We start from the raw sequence: 12401 nt of genomic DNA, 5'->3' as shown, positions 1-12401 counted from the left end.
CGCCGATCTCGACCGGCATGGCCCACGAGACGTGGTGGTGACGGCACCAGCTGGATCGTAGCATTAGGGCTGAGCCGGGTCGAACGTATCACAAGCAGTCAGCAGCAGCTGCACATCTCCCCTCTGCGACTAGGATGCGCTTCAGCCCTTCAAGTTCATCTTCACAAGCAAGGTCCAGGGTCGAGGTTGTTGAGGTCGGTCCCCACGTTCGTTCCCGCAGCCTTACATCAGCGGCGGCGGCTCTCATTGGTTGGCGCTCCATCCCGCCCGATAGGGCTTAGGGTGTGGCGCACTTTGACACGGCGTCAATCCAAGGGTTAGGGTTACCTTAGGCTCGTGTAGGTGTTTCTAGGCGCGAGCTTAAGAGCGAACGACGAACGACGACGCGAATGCCGGCCGGTGCAAATCTCACTCTACGCGCATCTCGTCTCATCTCACCTCACGGCCATGCCCGCCCGGGTTTCAGGGAAATGACGTGACGTAGTGGTTTCGAAACTTGTAGTGATAATCCGCGCCAAGGCTAACTACTGCATCTCTATCTTTTTTGCCTATTTCGGCCGTCTTTACGCCTGGCAAGCAATCTGCCTTGCCCATTAGCTGAATCCCTCTTAATCCTCCCTCTATGCACATGGATCTCAAGTTATTTTTCTGTTCCCGGGGTATCGTATCTCATGCGTTGCACCTTTTTTCTTCCCTTCTAGCCAAGACACGCAAGACTCAGTCCAGCCATTATTATTCCTTTTTCGTTACAGAGCCAGAGGCCACCGGTCCCTTCTCCGCCTTTTTATCTCCCGTCTCGCCCGTAGCATTGGGGTTGACCAAGCCCATCGACGCTGTCATCTCCTCGGCCGCCACCTTGTCAGCAGGTGTGTTGCCCTGAGTCCCGATGCGCAGGAATGGCAGGAAGAGGCAGCTCAGTCCCGCGAGTCCAACCGACACGAAAAAGGCCATTCGGTAGGGCACAACCGGGTCGCCGCCATCTGCCTGCGCCTCCCCAACCGAGCTGTACACTGCTGTCGAAATACCAATGGCGACCGTCGAACCCAGACGAATAAGCATGTTGAAGATACCTCCAGCCAATGATTGCTGGTGAATCGGAAGCGACTGCATGACATACATCTATCAGGTCTCGTTAGCATATGTCCCAGCTCCCTTGAACTATCAGGATACCTACATTGGTCACGTTGAACTGAAAGTCGGCGCCAATGACATTCATGATAAGAGAAGGAAAGATAAACGCCCAGTATATCGTATTCGCCTTCTGAAAGGTGAGAAGGAGGTTAGCGCCCAGGTAGGCAAAGGAGCCCACTGCCATGATGAGGGTGTTGTTGATGCTGTGGAGGATGCTGGCCGCCACCACGTTCCAGATGATGCCCGCGATGACCTGGGGCAGCAGGTGCACCGCGACGTTGAGGGCATCATAAGCCTTGACTTCCTGCATAAAGAGAGCGAGCCAAAAGTTGGAGGAAGCGAACGACATCATGCCGAGAATCGCCGTCAAGACAAGCTATTATCCTTGGTAAGAAAACTACCAAGAAGCAGAGACAACAGAGACATACCAACGAGAAGTTACGGTCTCTCCAGACATGGAGTGGCATGAGGGGGTGCTCCCAGTAGCTCTCCCAGACCACGAAGCCGACGAGGAGAAAGAATCCAACGATAAGCATGGCAATAATGTGCGCAGACTTCCAGCCGTCATCGGGACCAAGACTGTGCACAAGTTAGTCCAACCCAAAGCGTGGGGAGAAGGACATGAACGTACGTCAAAGCAGCTGTAAACATGCCAATACCTGTAACAGTCAGGACAGTTCCAACACTATCGAACTGCCTCAGAGCTGTGCGCATGCGTGTCTTTAATGGTGTTGGTTCAAAGGCTTCGACGCTCGGAACAATCCAGATGGATGCAACTCCAAGCACGGCCCAGATGATGGATAGGAGGATGAAGCCAGCCCGCCAGTTGAAGATGCGAGCTGCAATACCACAGACTATACTACCCAGTGCAAATCCAAGGGGGTTCCCAGCTGAGAAACTTGCAAAAGCCCAGTTCTTGCGCTGCGAGGGCACATTGTAGGCGGCTCCCAGAATGCCAATGGCTGGGGGCACCACCATGGCTGAAGCCAGACCGAGTACGCCACACAATATGTCCATCCAGAAGGGGTTCTGGGCAAACGCAACGATCAGACAGCCTCCACTGAAGCAGCCCATACCGAAGAGAAAGACAGCCTTGCGGCCCAAGAAGTCGGCGAGCTGGCCTAGCGCAAGCTGAAATGCTCCAGCAGTAAGCCTACAGCCGAGTTAGAGGACTGAAGGCGAAAGAGGACATAGATATGTTCAAACTTACGTTGCAGCAGCAGCAATCCACGAGATTTGGCTCTGCGTCATGCCAAGGTCCTTGCCAATGGCTGCCGTAACAATAACTGTCGAGCCAGTCAAAAAGGTATTTGTCGCCATGGCAATGGTGGCCATGAAGACGAATGCGACCTCCTGAAAAGTGTTCTTGAAGCATTCGGGACGCGCCCCCAGCCCCGACACGGCCTTGACCTCTTCTCCTCCGCTTCCCTCAACATCTTGAGCGTCATCGACGTTGGCGGGTGTCTTTTCAGCCTCTCGGGAAGTGGGGGCTTGATGGCCGCCCCTGGATGCCGGATCGGAGGCCATTGTACCGGCGATTGCTGCGCCGCCGGAGCTCGGTGCTGACAATAACCCGGAGGAGGACAAGCGCAGGGTCACCGAATCGTCCGACTTTACTGAGCTTCAGTCGGGCTGGCCTGTTGCAGTTCCGTCCGTTGGGTTCGATGAATTGAGCGTGCAAAGGAAAAGTGGGATGAAATAAGGTACTGGAGCAACCGCTGATATAAGGGCCCAGATGCCGTCCCCACTGCGGAAAACTATTTCACGGATTGGCAGAGGTCGAGATCCCACGGGAGGAACTCCGAGACTCTCCCGAAGTCGGAGGCGACGAGAATCGGTGATATCGAGGGACAACGACTAGGCTCAGGTGCGTCTGGTTGTTAGATGCAAGGACGCGATGGGCGAGGCAAGAAAACAAGAGGAAAACAAAATAGAAGACAAGGGAGGCCCGTCAGTGTTGAGCACCGCCAAGTCAACTACTCCATTCCTGATGGGACTCTTGAGAAAAGATTTGCGCGCCAGCAACGGCAACTCTAACCCTTCTCCCTGAGCAAGCTCTGCCTGCAATTGACATTGACATTGACATTGACGCTCCCCTCCCACATTGCCGAAAGTGGGAGCCGAAGAAGCATTAATTGCGTGCGCGCCTCCAGCTCCAAAGGCAGACTTTCAGCTCTCAAAGCCGCCTAGTTTCTTTATTATTTTGTCATGGCTTAGTCAATCGCTTGCTGGTGGCGCCGACAACGGTGGGGTTGCTCATCTCGATTATCAATCAGTCAACCTCTGTCATCCCCATCAGCAAGAAACAGGCGCCCTGAGAGGTCAATTGAACCCGTCGCAGAAGCAATGAAGGTCACACAGGTATGATGCGAAGTTCAATACGCCACATGCGATAAGATAACCACCCTGGAGCCCGTCGCTAACAATTGATGCCAGATTTGGTTCTACCCCATCAAGGGCATCCGGGGAATCCAGCTGGAATCCGCCAAACTGGGGCCCCAGGGCCTTGAACACGATCGCCGCTTTATGCTATGCAAGGTCGAGGAGTCGGGCGAATTGACAAAAATGCAGCTGTCCAAATTCCCCGAGTGCAGTCTCTTTGCCCAGGAGATTGTTGGTGACAAGATCCGCGTCAGGTATATAACTCCTCAAGAACCGTTAGTTCCCTGGCGGCCGGAACAAGACACCGTTTTGGACGTTCCGATCGACCCAAAGCTAGACGGGCTGGACAGAGCCGACGTCAATCTTCATCAAAGCTTGGTCGTCGCATATCACATGGGTCCAAAGTACGATGCATGGTTCTCTGCGTGCTTCGGCTTCAGCACCGCCCTGGTCTTCATCGGTGATGGTCGACGCCCTGTCTTGGGAACTTTTTCACCTAGTGCCCAGAGATGGCCCCAGTCATGGCCTTCGTGGCTAGCGAGTTATGTCGGGGGTTACGGGTTTTCTCGCACCGAGGAGGACTGGCTTGCCTTTTCGGATTGTGCCCCTTATCTCTTCGCTACGGAGCAGTCACTCAACAACGTTAGTGCCCGTCTGGCCGAATGCGACGTGGACATGCGAGCCATGCGGCCCAACATTGTCCTGGACGGTGAGATCGAGTGGGATGAGGACTTCTGGGCGCAGTTGTCCATCAATGGCGCGCACAGAATCGCTCTGACCAAGAACTGCAACCGCTGTACTTCCCTCAACGTCGACTATGACACCGGCCGTACAGCGAAGGGAGAGCGTGGCACAGTGCTCAAGAAGCTCATGTCTGACCGGAGGGTTGACGCTGGTGCAAAGTACTCACCCGTCTTCGGCAGATATGGCTTCCTCGTCAGCAAGCCTGGCAACAACGCCATCGTGTCCATCGGCGATCATGTCGAGGTTACGGAACGGATGACTGAGCGTAGCGTCTGGGACTGGTCGCTGACAGATCCCGCAATCGCACGGTACTATCGCCATGCCCCCGATGCCAAGATGAGCTTGCCCGTCCTGCTCTCGCTTTGGTTGACCAGCGCGGCTTTGCTCGGTCTGCTTCCGTGCTGGTTTCTGCTCTCTTGAATAGAATCATAGTATCAATCAACGTGCCACATACGCGTGATAGGTGCAGCGAGTTCATTTCTCTTACAGGCGAGCGGCAGTCGCTTCCAGTATCATCATCCAACGCTTCAGTGACCATCCCGTCTTGGTAGGGAAATTCATCGACCTGCCCGGTCGCAAACGCCCAGTGTCCGTAACATCTCGGCCCGTGACGCCGGCACGGTGGGGATTGGGGGTAGGTCACAAACCCGGACCCGACACGGAGCGGCGTCTTTTCGGCCTTGCCAGTGTCCGCAAATGGCCGGAGAACAAGCGGAGGCGAGCAGAGTACTGCCTTGTCCTAACATCTGGAAACGTTCCATTACCCTGTGCCTGTAATTGCCGGGGCGTGACAAGGCGGTCCCGCGGGTCGGTTGCACGAGAGCCCTTGGAGCAAGCAATCTGAGGAGTACGAAACTTGACGTGTCTGAAGTGACATGGAGTGTTCCAAGACGAATAGATGTTCAAGTAAAGCTCGGGAAGCGCGAAACGAGGCGAGGCGAAGCGAGGCAGGCTAACCACGGCCTGGGGCGCGATGGACGGTCGGTGAATGAGGCAAAGGTTAATTTGTCGTCAACGGTCTTGGATTCGCAAACCTTCCTCACCTCAACACCCCCGGACTCGTTCCCCGATGGGTCCGTGTCGGCCGGGCGGGCGGGAGGTCGGATCCGGTAGACAAGGGGGGCGTGTGCCATGTGGTGATATGGGAGCTGTCGGTATGTTGCCGCCTCCGCCGTCGCCGTCGTGACTCAAGCGATGATTCAGATGAATAAAAATTAATTAAACAGCTCTCGATCACGGCAGCGTGTGCCTAGGCACATGAGTGCTCGTGTGGCCGCTGAGCGCAACGTGAGCTGGTACATAGCAATTTGAGGTCCTTGTCTGTGCTGACGTCGATTCTCCACCCTAGGGCGCGAGAAGGGGCCCCAAAACGCTCTGTGGGTGAGGTGGAAACAGGCCGAGGCGGTTTCTGAATTTGTTCTGGAAGCCTTCTGGTTCATCTTCACCTTCCACGGGCCCTCAGGCTTGTGGGTCGCTGGGGCTTGGGCTGGGCTGGGCTGGGCTGGCTGGGGGGGGCATTGGCGTCGCCGCCTCTTCGTGAAGCGTTGGAGGTGGGTGAGGTGGTCGTTTCCCCTTCACAGCCTCGGTGTCCCTTTGCACCGAGGGCGCCCTGCCACGACACAAACACAGACATTGACGTAGCCGCAGCCGCAAGCCATCACCGTAGAGGGCTGGGATGTAGCCTGGGCAATATCAGCTCTATTCTTGCAAGTCTTGGGCTTCTCCCACGTCAGGCTGACACCAAGGATACCTCATCGACCCATGCCGCGGACGTCTCCGCTTCGGATTGCATTATTCATGGCGCGAGTAATTCGGTCAAAAGAGACCGAAGCGAGGGGAGAAGAGGGGAGAAGAAAGGTAGAAAGGATCAATGATGCGACGAGAGATCTACACCTCAATAGGTGCGGCGCATGGCCCAAAGCCGGAAGCAACGTGAGGCGGACGACGGACAACGGAAGGGGCGGGGGGAGGAAGTTGGGAACCTACTTACCTACCTGCCTGGGCAAGAGCGAGCTGGCTAGGGAAGACCATCCGGCCAACAGGAGATTACAGGACCTTGGCTCTTTTCCCCAAAGCCAGTCGAGCTTTGATAGGTCCAAACCAGCCGTCCTGGCCAGCTCAGACAAGGAGGACAGTAACTAAGTATGATTCTGACCAATCGCGACTGACTTGGGGTAATTGTTGGCTGTTGACGGCTTCGGTTCCGGCACCGAGGTGAAGTGGAAGCTCCCACTTGGGGGAGGCTTATGACGACCAAAGACGGGGGTCCATCTGGCCGAGACCCCCAATCATGACCTCACCATTTCAATTCACACAGCTCCACGCTTTACTCTCTCTTTTTTTTTTTTTCTCCCTTCTCTCTCCTCCTCGGCTCAGAGAGAATTTAGTCACTCTTCAGGATTCACTCCCATGTCCATGTCCATGTTCACGTCCACGTAGCAGCACAGAAACACAGTTGGAAACAAATCATGCCTAAATTATGACAACACAGACCAGCAAGCTAACAACATTTTCTCCTGCCTTCTAGGTAGGTAGTCTCTCGCCCTGAGCCGAGCCCCCCTTTTGTTTTCCCCATGTGTCTGGCCCGAGCCATAGTCTATTTCGAGCGCCTGCCCAAACACCAACCCATCAATTTCATTTGTCTTGCCTTGCGCCGTAAACCAAACAGAAACAGAGGCTTAAACAACATGAGGCCATGACTGCGTGTCCCTTCCTTCTCCGTACTCCGGTTGCCCACCAGGTCGCCCAGGCAGGTCTAGAGGTTTAATGCCAAGCAAGTGAAGAAGTAAAGAAACCCAAAAATAGAAGCAGAATCAACGCCATCCTTCTATGCGATGCAGCAACAACAAACAGCGCAGTCGACCCCAGGGACGAAGCGAACAAGAGTAAGAAAGAGAAAAGATCAAAGAGAAGATAAAACAGAAAAGAGACAAGAAACAAGAGCGCCAAACATTCTGTAACGCGCCAAACTTCCACAAAGGGAAACCTCGGAGCCGCGCCATAGATTGGAGGAGGTGACAGGCGAAAACCGAGATACTCTGGAGACGTCAAAAGTGCCCAGAAGCCCCGTAGAAGCCCTGTATCGGTCGGCCCTAGGGCCAAGCGAGTCCAGGTGTTAGTAACCACAGGGGGGTCACTAATGCTGCACAGTTCCGAAAACGGGCTTGAGGTCCCTGGGACTGGAGCCTCCCACGTGGAGCGTGCAGGGCACCACTCCGCCGTGACAGTCCAAGAAAAAGTGTAAGTCATCCAATGCCACCGTTTGACCGAATCCCCCACCTGCGCTCTGGGATGAATCGAGATAGGCGTCCTTGGGCGCTTCTCCTTTCGGGCCCTTGGCGTCCAGACACCAGATTCGACCTGTTGGAGAATGTGGCTGCTTGAGATGCGATGCGTTGCGGTCCGGCGCGTTTCGATGTGTTGTCGTGAGGCTCAGCTCAGCTGTGCCATCCTCGCTGGCCGTGAATTGACACCCCGGCAAAAGTGACGTTTCGTGGTCGGTGATCGGTGCACGAGAGGGGTGTGGCACGGTTTGGTAGCCGTACATCCAGAGCCAGCTCCGGGCTGTCGTTCCGTGCTCTGCCAAGCGCAATCAAAGGCCCTTGTTGAGACGCTCTGCCTTTGATCGCAATGTGCGCCTGCACCGAGACTAAGAAGGCATCCTTTTTCCTTTTGGGTTGAGCCTCGCGTCATGTCAGTCAGGCCACCCATCATTTGCTAGCACATGAGCAAGAGTGAACGGCCCACGCACGGCAGAGAATCGCTCGCGCACTCACACACCCCTTTCCCCCACGCCAGACACCGAGGATGCATGTCTCAGCGCCGGGGGTTTTTCCCGCAAGGGCTCAAGCGGCCTGCGTGCAAGGGCGGCACAAGTGAAGCTTGCAGTATGTGCACTCAAAAATCATCCAGTGAGGTCCGGAACGGCAGTGTTGGCAAACCCACTGGATCAAGGTGCTATCTGACTTGATCATCCGGAACGAGTGGGCGCAAGCGTTGGCCATTTTGTCGGTAATGGTGGCGGTTGTTTGGGGTGGTACAGAGGAGGGTGTAGGTGTCGTCGAGAATATCTTGGAGGTGCTGAACCCTCTCACAAGATTTGGCCTGATTGGGTGGGAGGAGGATCCTTGGGACGGAAATGTTAGCCTTGCATGTATATATAACCAACTGGGGCACGACCGGCCATGTAAGTGGTGATGGTCATCGCAGCCTCTCAGTCTGCATGCTCGGTACTTACCAAAGGGGTAGTGGTTTTGTGTGAGTGGCAGATGCAACCGAGTGCGGTGAATCGATGTCGAGTGTTCGGGAGGAGACGAGTTGGAGAGGGAGAGTGAGCAATGTGAATGGGTGATGGTGATGGGTGTTGATGGTGTAGAAGCCGTTGAAGTGATCAAGTGATGTTGAGCAGTGATGGGAGGAGGAGGCTTTGGGCTTTTATGCTTTCAAAGAGGATCAGGTGAAGTGGTAGTTGCAGTTGCCGTTGCAGAGATGTGATGTGATGTCTGCCGTTTGTAGGGCCGGGGACCGTCAAACGAGAGCCGCGATGGAGTCGGAGAGCCGGGATAAGGCTTGCAACAACATGGACAAGAGATAAACGACGGGTGATGGAGGCACGAGCGACGAGGCGGGAATGCCGAGGAGGTGTGCCAGTGACAAAATGGAGTAGATTAAATGGCCCAGGACGCGAGGCAAACGAGCGAGGTAGAGCGTTGGAGTGCCAGTTCTTGGGTTGTTACAGCACGGCACGGCACCGCTCGGGGACGTTGTCGATAATATGTACCTGCCCTGCCAGGTGGACGGACGAGGATGATGCCCGTGCCCTTCTGGCCTTGGGAGCCGTCAGTCATGCCAGTTGCAAAATATCCCGTCCGTCGGCCCAAAAATCCAGAAGCACTCCCAACCCCCGGTCTGGAAAGGATGCCTGTCCTGTGACGCTTCTGGAAGAAGAGAAGAAGGAAGAGGGGAAGGGGAGGGGAGGGGCGTAGGTAAACGGTTCCCAAGAACGGACCAGCAACCAAGCACAGGGCAAGGTATCGTACCTAATGTGTACCCACAGACGCAGGTACCTGCCTTCTGCCTCGCCTTGTTTGATCGCGCTACGGCCAATTACTTCGGACGGGGGAACGAGCCGAGCAATTCCCAATGGCAACGGACGAGGACGCCAGAGCCTACAAGGAAGGGCACGGGCAACCACCATCCGTGGGCGGGGGATGACGAACTGGTGAGGTGAGGTGTGGTTGACATGAGGTGAGTGTAGGGTTGAAGTCCCCGGGATAGGGATAGAGCCCAGGCAAGCCCCGAATGTGTCAAGAGAGCAGCATGGTAAAATCAGAAGCCGCCCAAGAGCCCATGGGCGAAATGGCACGGCCGGCCAGCCAAGGCTCCGCCGGTTGCGCCCCCGTGTCCTGGTTCTCGGGGCCAGTTGCGCCAGGATCGGAGGTGGAGACGGCCAACGTGGGAGTTGAACAAGGACGGGCCAGTCTAAAGCTGCTGCTGCCGACAAGGGCAGGCCGCAATCCGCATGAGGGGGTCAGTCGTGTGCATCGCATCGCATCGCAGGTGTGCGTGCTGTGCTGGGAGAGCGGTGCGAATAGAAACCGCGGGCCGTGCTGTTTTGGAAACAGACCGTACGGAATCGATACCGAGGAGGCGGCAGATAAACCTAAAACTGCGACCTAGGCTTACAAGGCTAGTGCGCTCTGAGCGAGCTCCGAAACTGCCACGGACGGGCTGGACCTGTAGAGGCAGATGGAGGTGAGACGGTGAGGTCACAGGTAGGGGTGAGAGCATGAGAAAACGGATGCCAAACCAGCGTGAGCCGGCAAATGGCCATGCTACATGCTGTGTCCCTCTGTCGCATGTAAGAGAGCGGAGCCGACCGTTGGACCAGGAGTGTGGGAATGGATGGTACCTGGGCATTCTGCAGAGATGAATTTGGAGAGGAGACAAGACCAGACGGGTGGGGTGGCGGTGTAAGAGTGAGAATATCTCGGGAAATAAATCAGAAGCCCAGACGACGACCTTAATGCGGAAGGCGCATAGATGAGTTGTCGCCTCCTTCCCCGGATGACTACAGCACCTAGTAGCCTGTCTGTTCCTAGGCAGGTACTGTACCTACCTAGGCAGTTCCAGCTTCTCGGAACCTACTCAAGATGCCCCAGCCAGAGGAGAGAGCGAGCAGTCGGAAGGCGCTCACCACCACCAAAACAGGAAACAAGGCATAAAGTTAGGATGATTAGAGTTTCATCCCACGACCGCCGCCCTTGCCGGGACGTGGCTCTCCGGGTCTTGATCCATCAACTTCCGCCTCGTCGCTGCCCAAGTCATTAATCACATCTCCATGGTTGTCGCAAACAAGTTGGGTAGGTACCTACTCAGTACTGGCTCTCCTTCGACCTTCGAACCTCTCCTGTCTTGATCCGTGCTCCAAGTAAGGGTCCAGCCAGGCAGAGAGCCAGCGGGCTCACATAATGGGGCTCTGGATCGGGCATGGGAGACCCCTTCCATCAGCAGAGGTGCTTTGTCCCGTCTGCATCTTGAAAAACCATCCCCGGCAATACCCATCTTTGCTATGGACCAGCTTCCAAACTGACAGCTGATGTTGCTCGCATCCCGGTACCTAGCTAAGGTAACTCCTCTACCTGCAGCACTCCGCTGTCTGCCGTGTTGTCATTCAATCGACAACGCGGTGCTGACGGTTAACCATCTCGCCTCCTTCACACCATGACCGATTAGGACCTTATTTTGATATCGCCATGAACAAACCCGGCGTGGGTCTAGACTTGGCGAACACCTGGGCGATTGCCTACCTCGGACGGGGTCAACCTTGAAACTAGGCCGCCTCGATGTAGCGCGGCGTTGGTGCCAAAACACACAAGATCGACCTCTTTACTTCTTCCCGTTGGTAATCAGCTGGCTGGTGCAACTCAATGTCGAGCAACCCTGTACCCCGTCCGTCATGCCACCCCAGCGTTTTTCGTTTCCTCGGGCGTTTTCGAAGCGGTTTGCAATCCACCACCGACCTGCTTGTCTCCGGCTCCGCGCCACGCACCTTGCCCTCTTCAGCACACCGTCCTGGTGCAGGGTATGTAGACACAAGCACTTGCATTCGATCAGAGGCCAATGGCAGACTGGGACGATGTTCTGTTTGGCACAAACCTCGGTGTTGGCTGAGCAACTCTGCCATTAGTTTGCTCTCGGAGTGTAATACTGTAGTCGGCACATCACATCACAGACGTCGATTGCAACACGCAAATACTCAGGTTGTGTCACCCATCTCACAGGCTGTCAAGATCTATCAGATGGTTGCTCAATTTGGCAAGGCAGCCAGCCCGTGAAATGGGCGTCTTGCCATTCGCTTAGCGCTTGTGCGCGATTACCGGCGGACCTCGGCCAGTCCTCAAAGGAGGAACGTCATCTACTGATGCTGAACTGGTCACTGCAGAGTTGTCACCTCGCATCTGGACATGGTTCACCTGGCTTCTGCTTCTGCTTCCGCGACTGGGATCGCGTGCGATCCTTCCGTTTTCTGTGGCTAAAGGCTTCATGCTGTCGGCGGCAGATGAGTAAACGCGAAATGGGCTACTATTGCCCAGGGACCACAGTTTTGCAGCCCACAGACCATGGTAACCGTCTGACTGGGTTGACCATCAAGACGAGGCGGCCCATCTCTCACCGTTATGGGCCCGCCGTGATGAATACATGATGATCCTGAGGGAGATGGTGCTGATGGACTCTGGAGGCACTGACCGCCTCAGCCCACGACGCCGGGCACAGCCGTCTCATCTCCGTCGTCAAGTTCTCCATCGCTCTGCTTCCATCCCAGGTTGTCCCTTCTCCCATGGGCCCCGTCTCCGCCTGATAGACTACGGCCCGTCTCATGCATACAACAACTCGGTGGCCCTCCGACACTGGGACCAATAATGGCTTTCGAATTAGAATGGAACGTGTAAGCGAATAGGCCGTTCGCTAGATGTTGTTTGGAGACGTAAGTTCCGTGTTTGTTTAGCGGTTGGTTGTTGGTTTGTCTCTGATCTGTTGTAGCCGCCAATATGAGCATCGATGATGCTCGTTTACTTCCAACAACCTGGGCTCAAGCTGGGTACACGCATGCTCTGGCGGGTAGAGCCGCCCATGTCGGCCGG

The 12401-nt window shown here is 55.6% G+C and overlaps 2 protein-coding genes across 2 annotated transcripts; one reads left to right on the top strand and one right to left on the bottom strand.

Moving 5' to 3' along the window:
- Positions 1 to 732: 732 nt before the first annotated feature.
- NCS54_00252100 (MFS domain-containing protein) lies at positions 733 to 2658 on the bottom strand (the record flags this gene model as incomplete). Its single annotated transcript, XM_053148118.1, has 5 exons — positions 733 to 1119; positions 1175 to 1507; positions 1560 to 1710; positions 1763 to 2284; positions 2342 to 2658. The coding sequence occupies 5 exons, from the start codon at positions 2656 to 2658 to the stop codon at positions 733 to 735; spliced, it is 1710 nt and encodes a 569-aa protein (XP_053004093.1).
- A 765-nt stretch (positions 2659 to 3423) lies between these two features.
- On the top strand, positions 3424 to 4677 carry NCS54_00252000 (MOSC domain-containing protein; the record flags this gene model as incomplete). Its single annotated transcript, XM_053148117.1, has 2 exons — positions 3424 to 3492; positions 3568 to 4677. Exons 1-2 carry the CDS (start codon positions 3478 to 3480, stop codon positions 4675 to 4677), a joined length of 1125 nt encoding a protein of 374 aa, XP_053004092.1. The 5' UTR covers positions 3424 to 3477.
- Between the last annotated feature and the right edge of the window lie 7724 nt (positions 4678 to 12401).

This window comes from Fusarium falciforme, chromosome 2 (assembly GCF_026873545.1).
Source record: "Fusarium falciforme chromosome 2, complete sequence".
Lineage (NCBI taxonomy): Eukaryota > Fungi > Ascomycota > Sordariomycetes > Hypocreales > Nectriaceae > Fusarium > Fusarium falciforme.
Note: the sequence above shows the minus strand (reverse complement) of the source record. Positions and strands in the feature narration are given on the sequence as shown.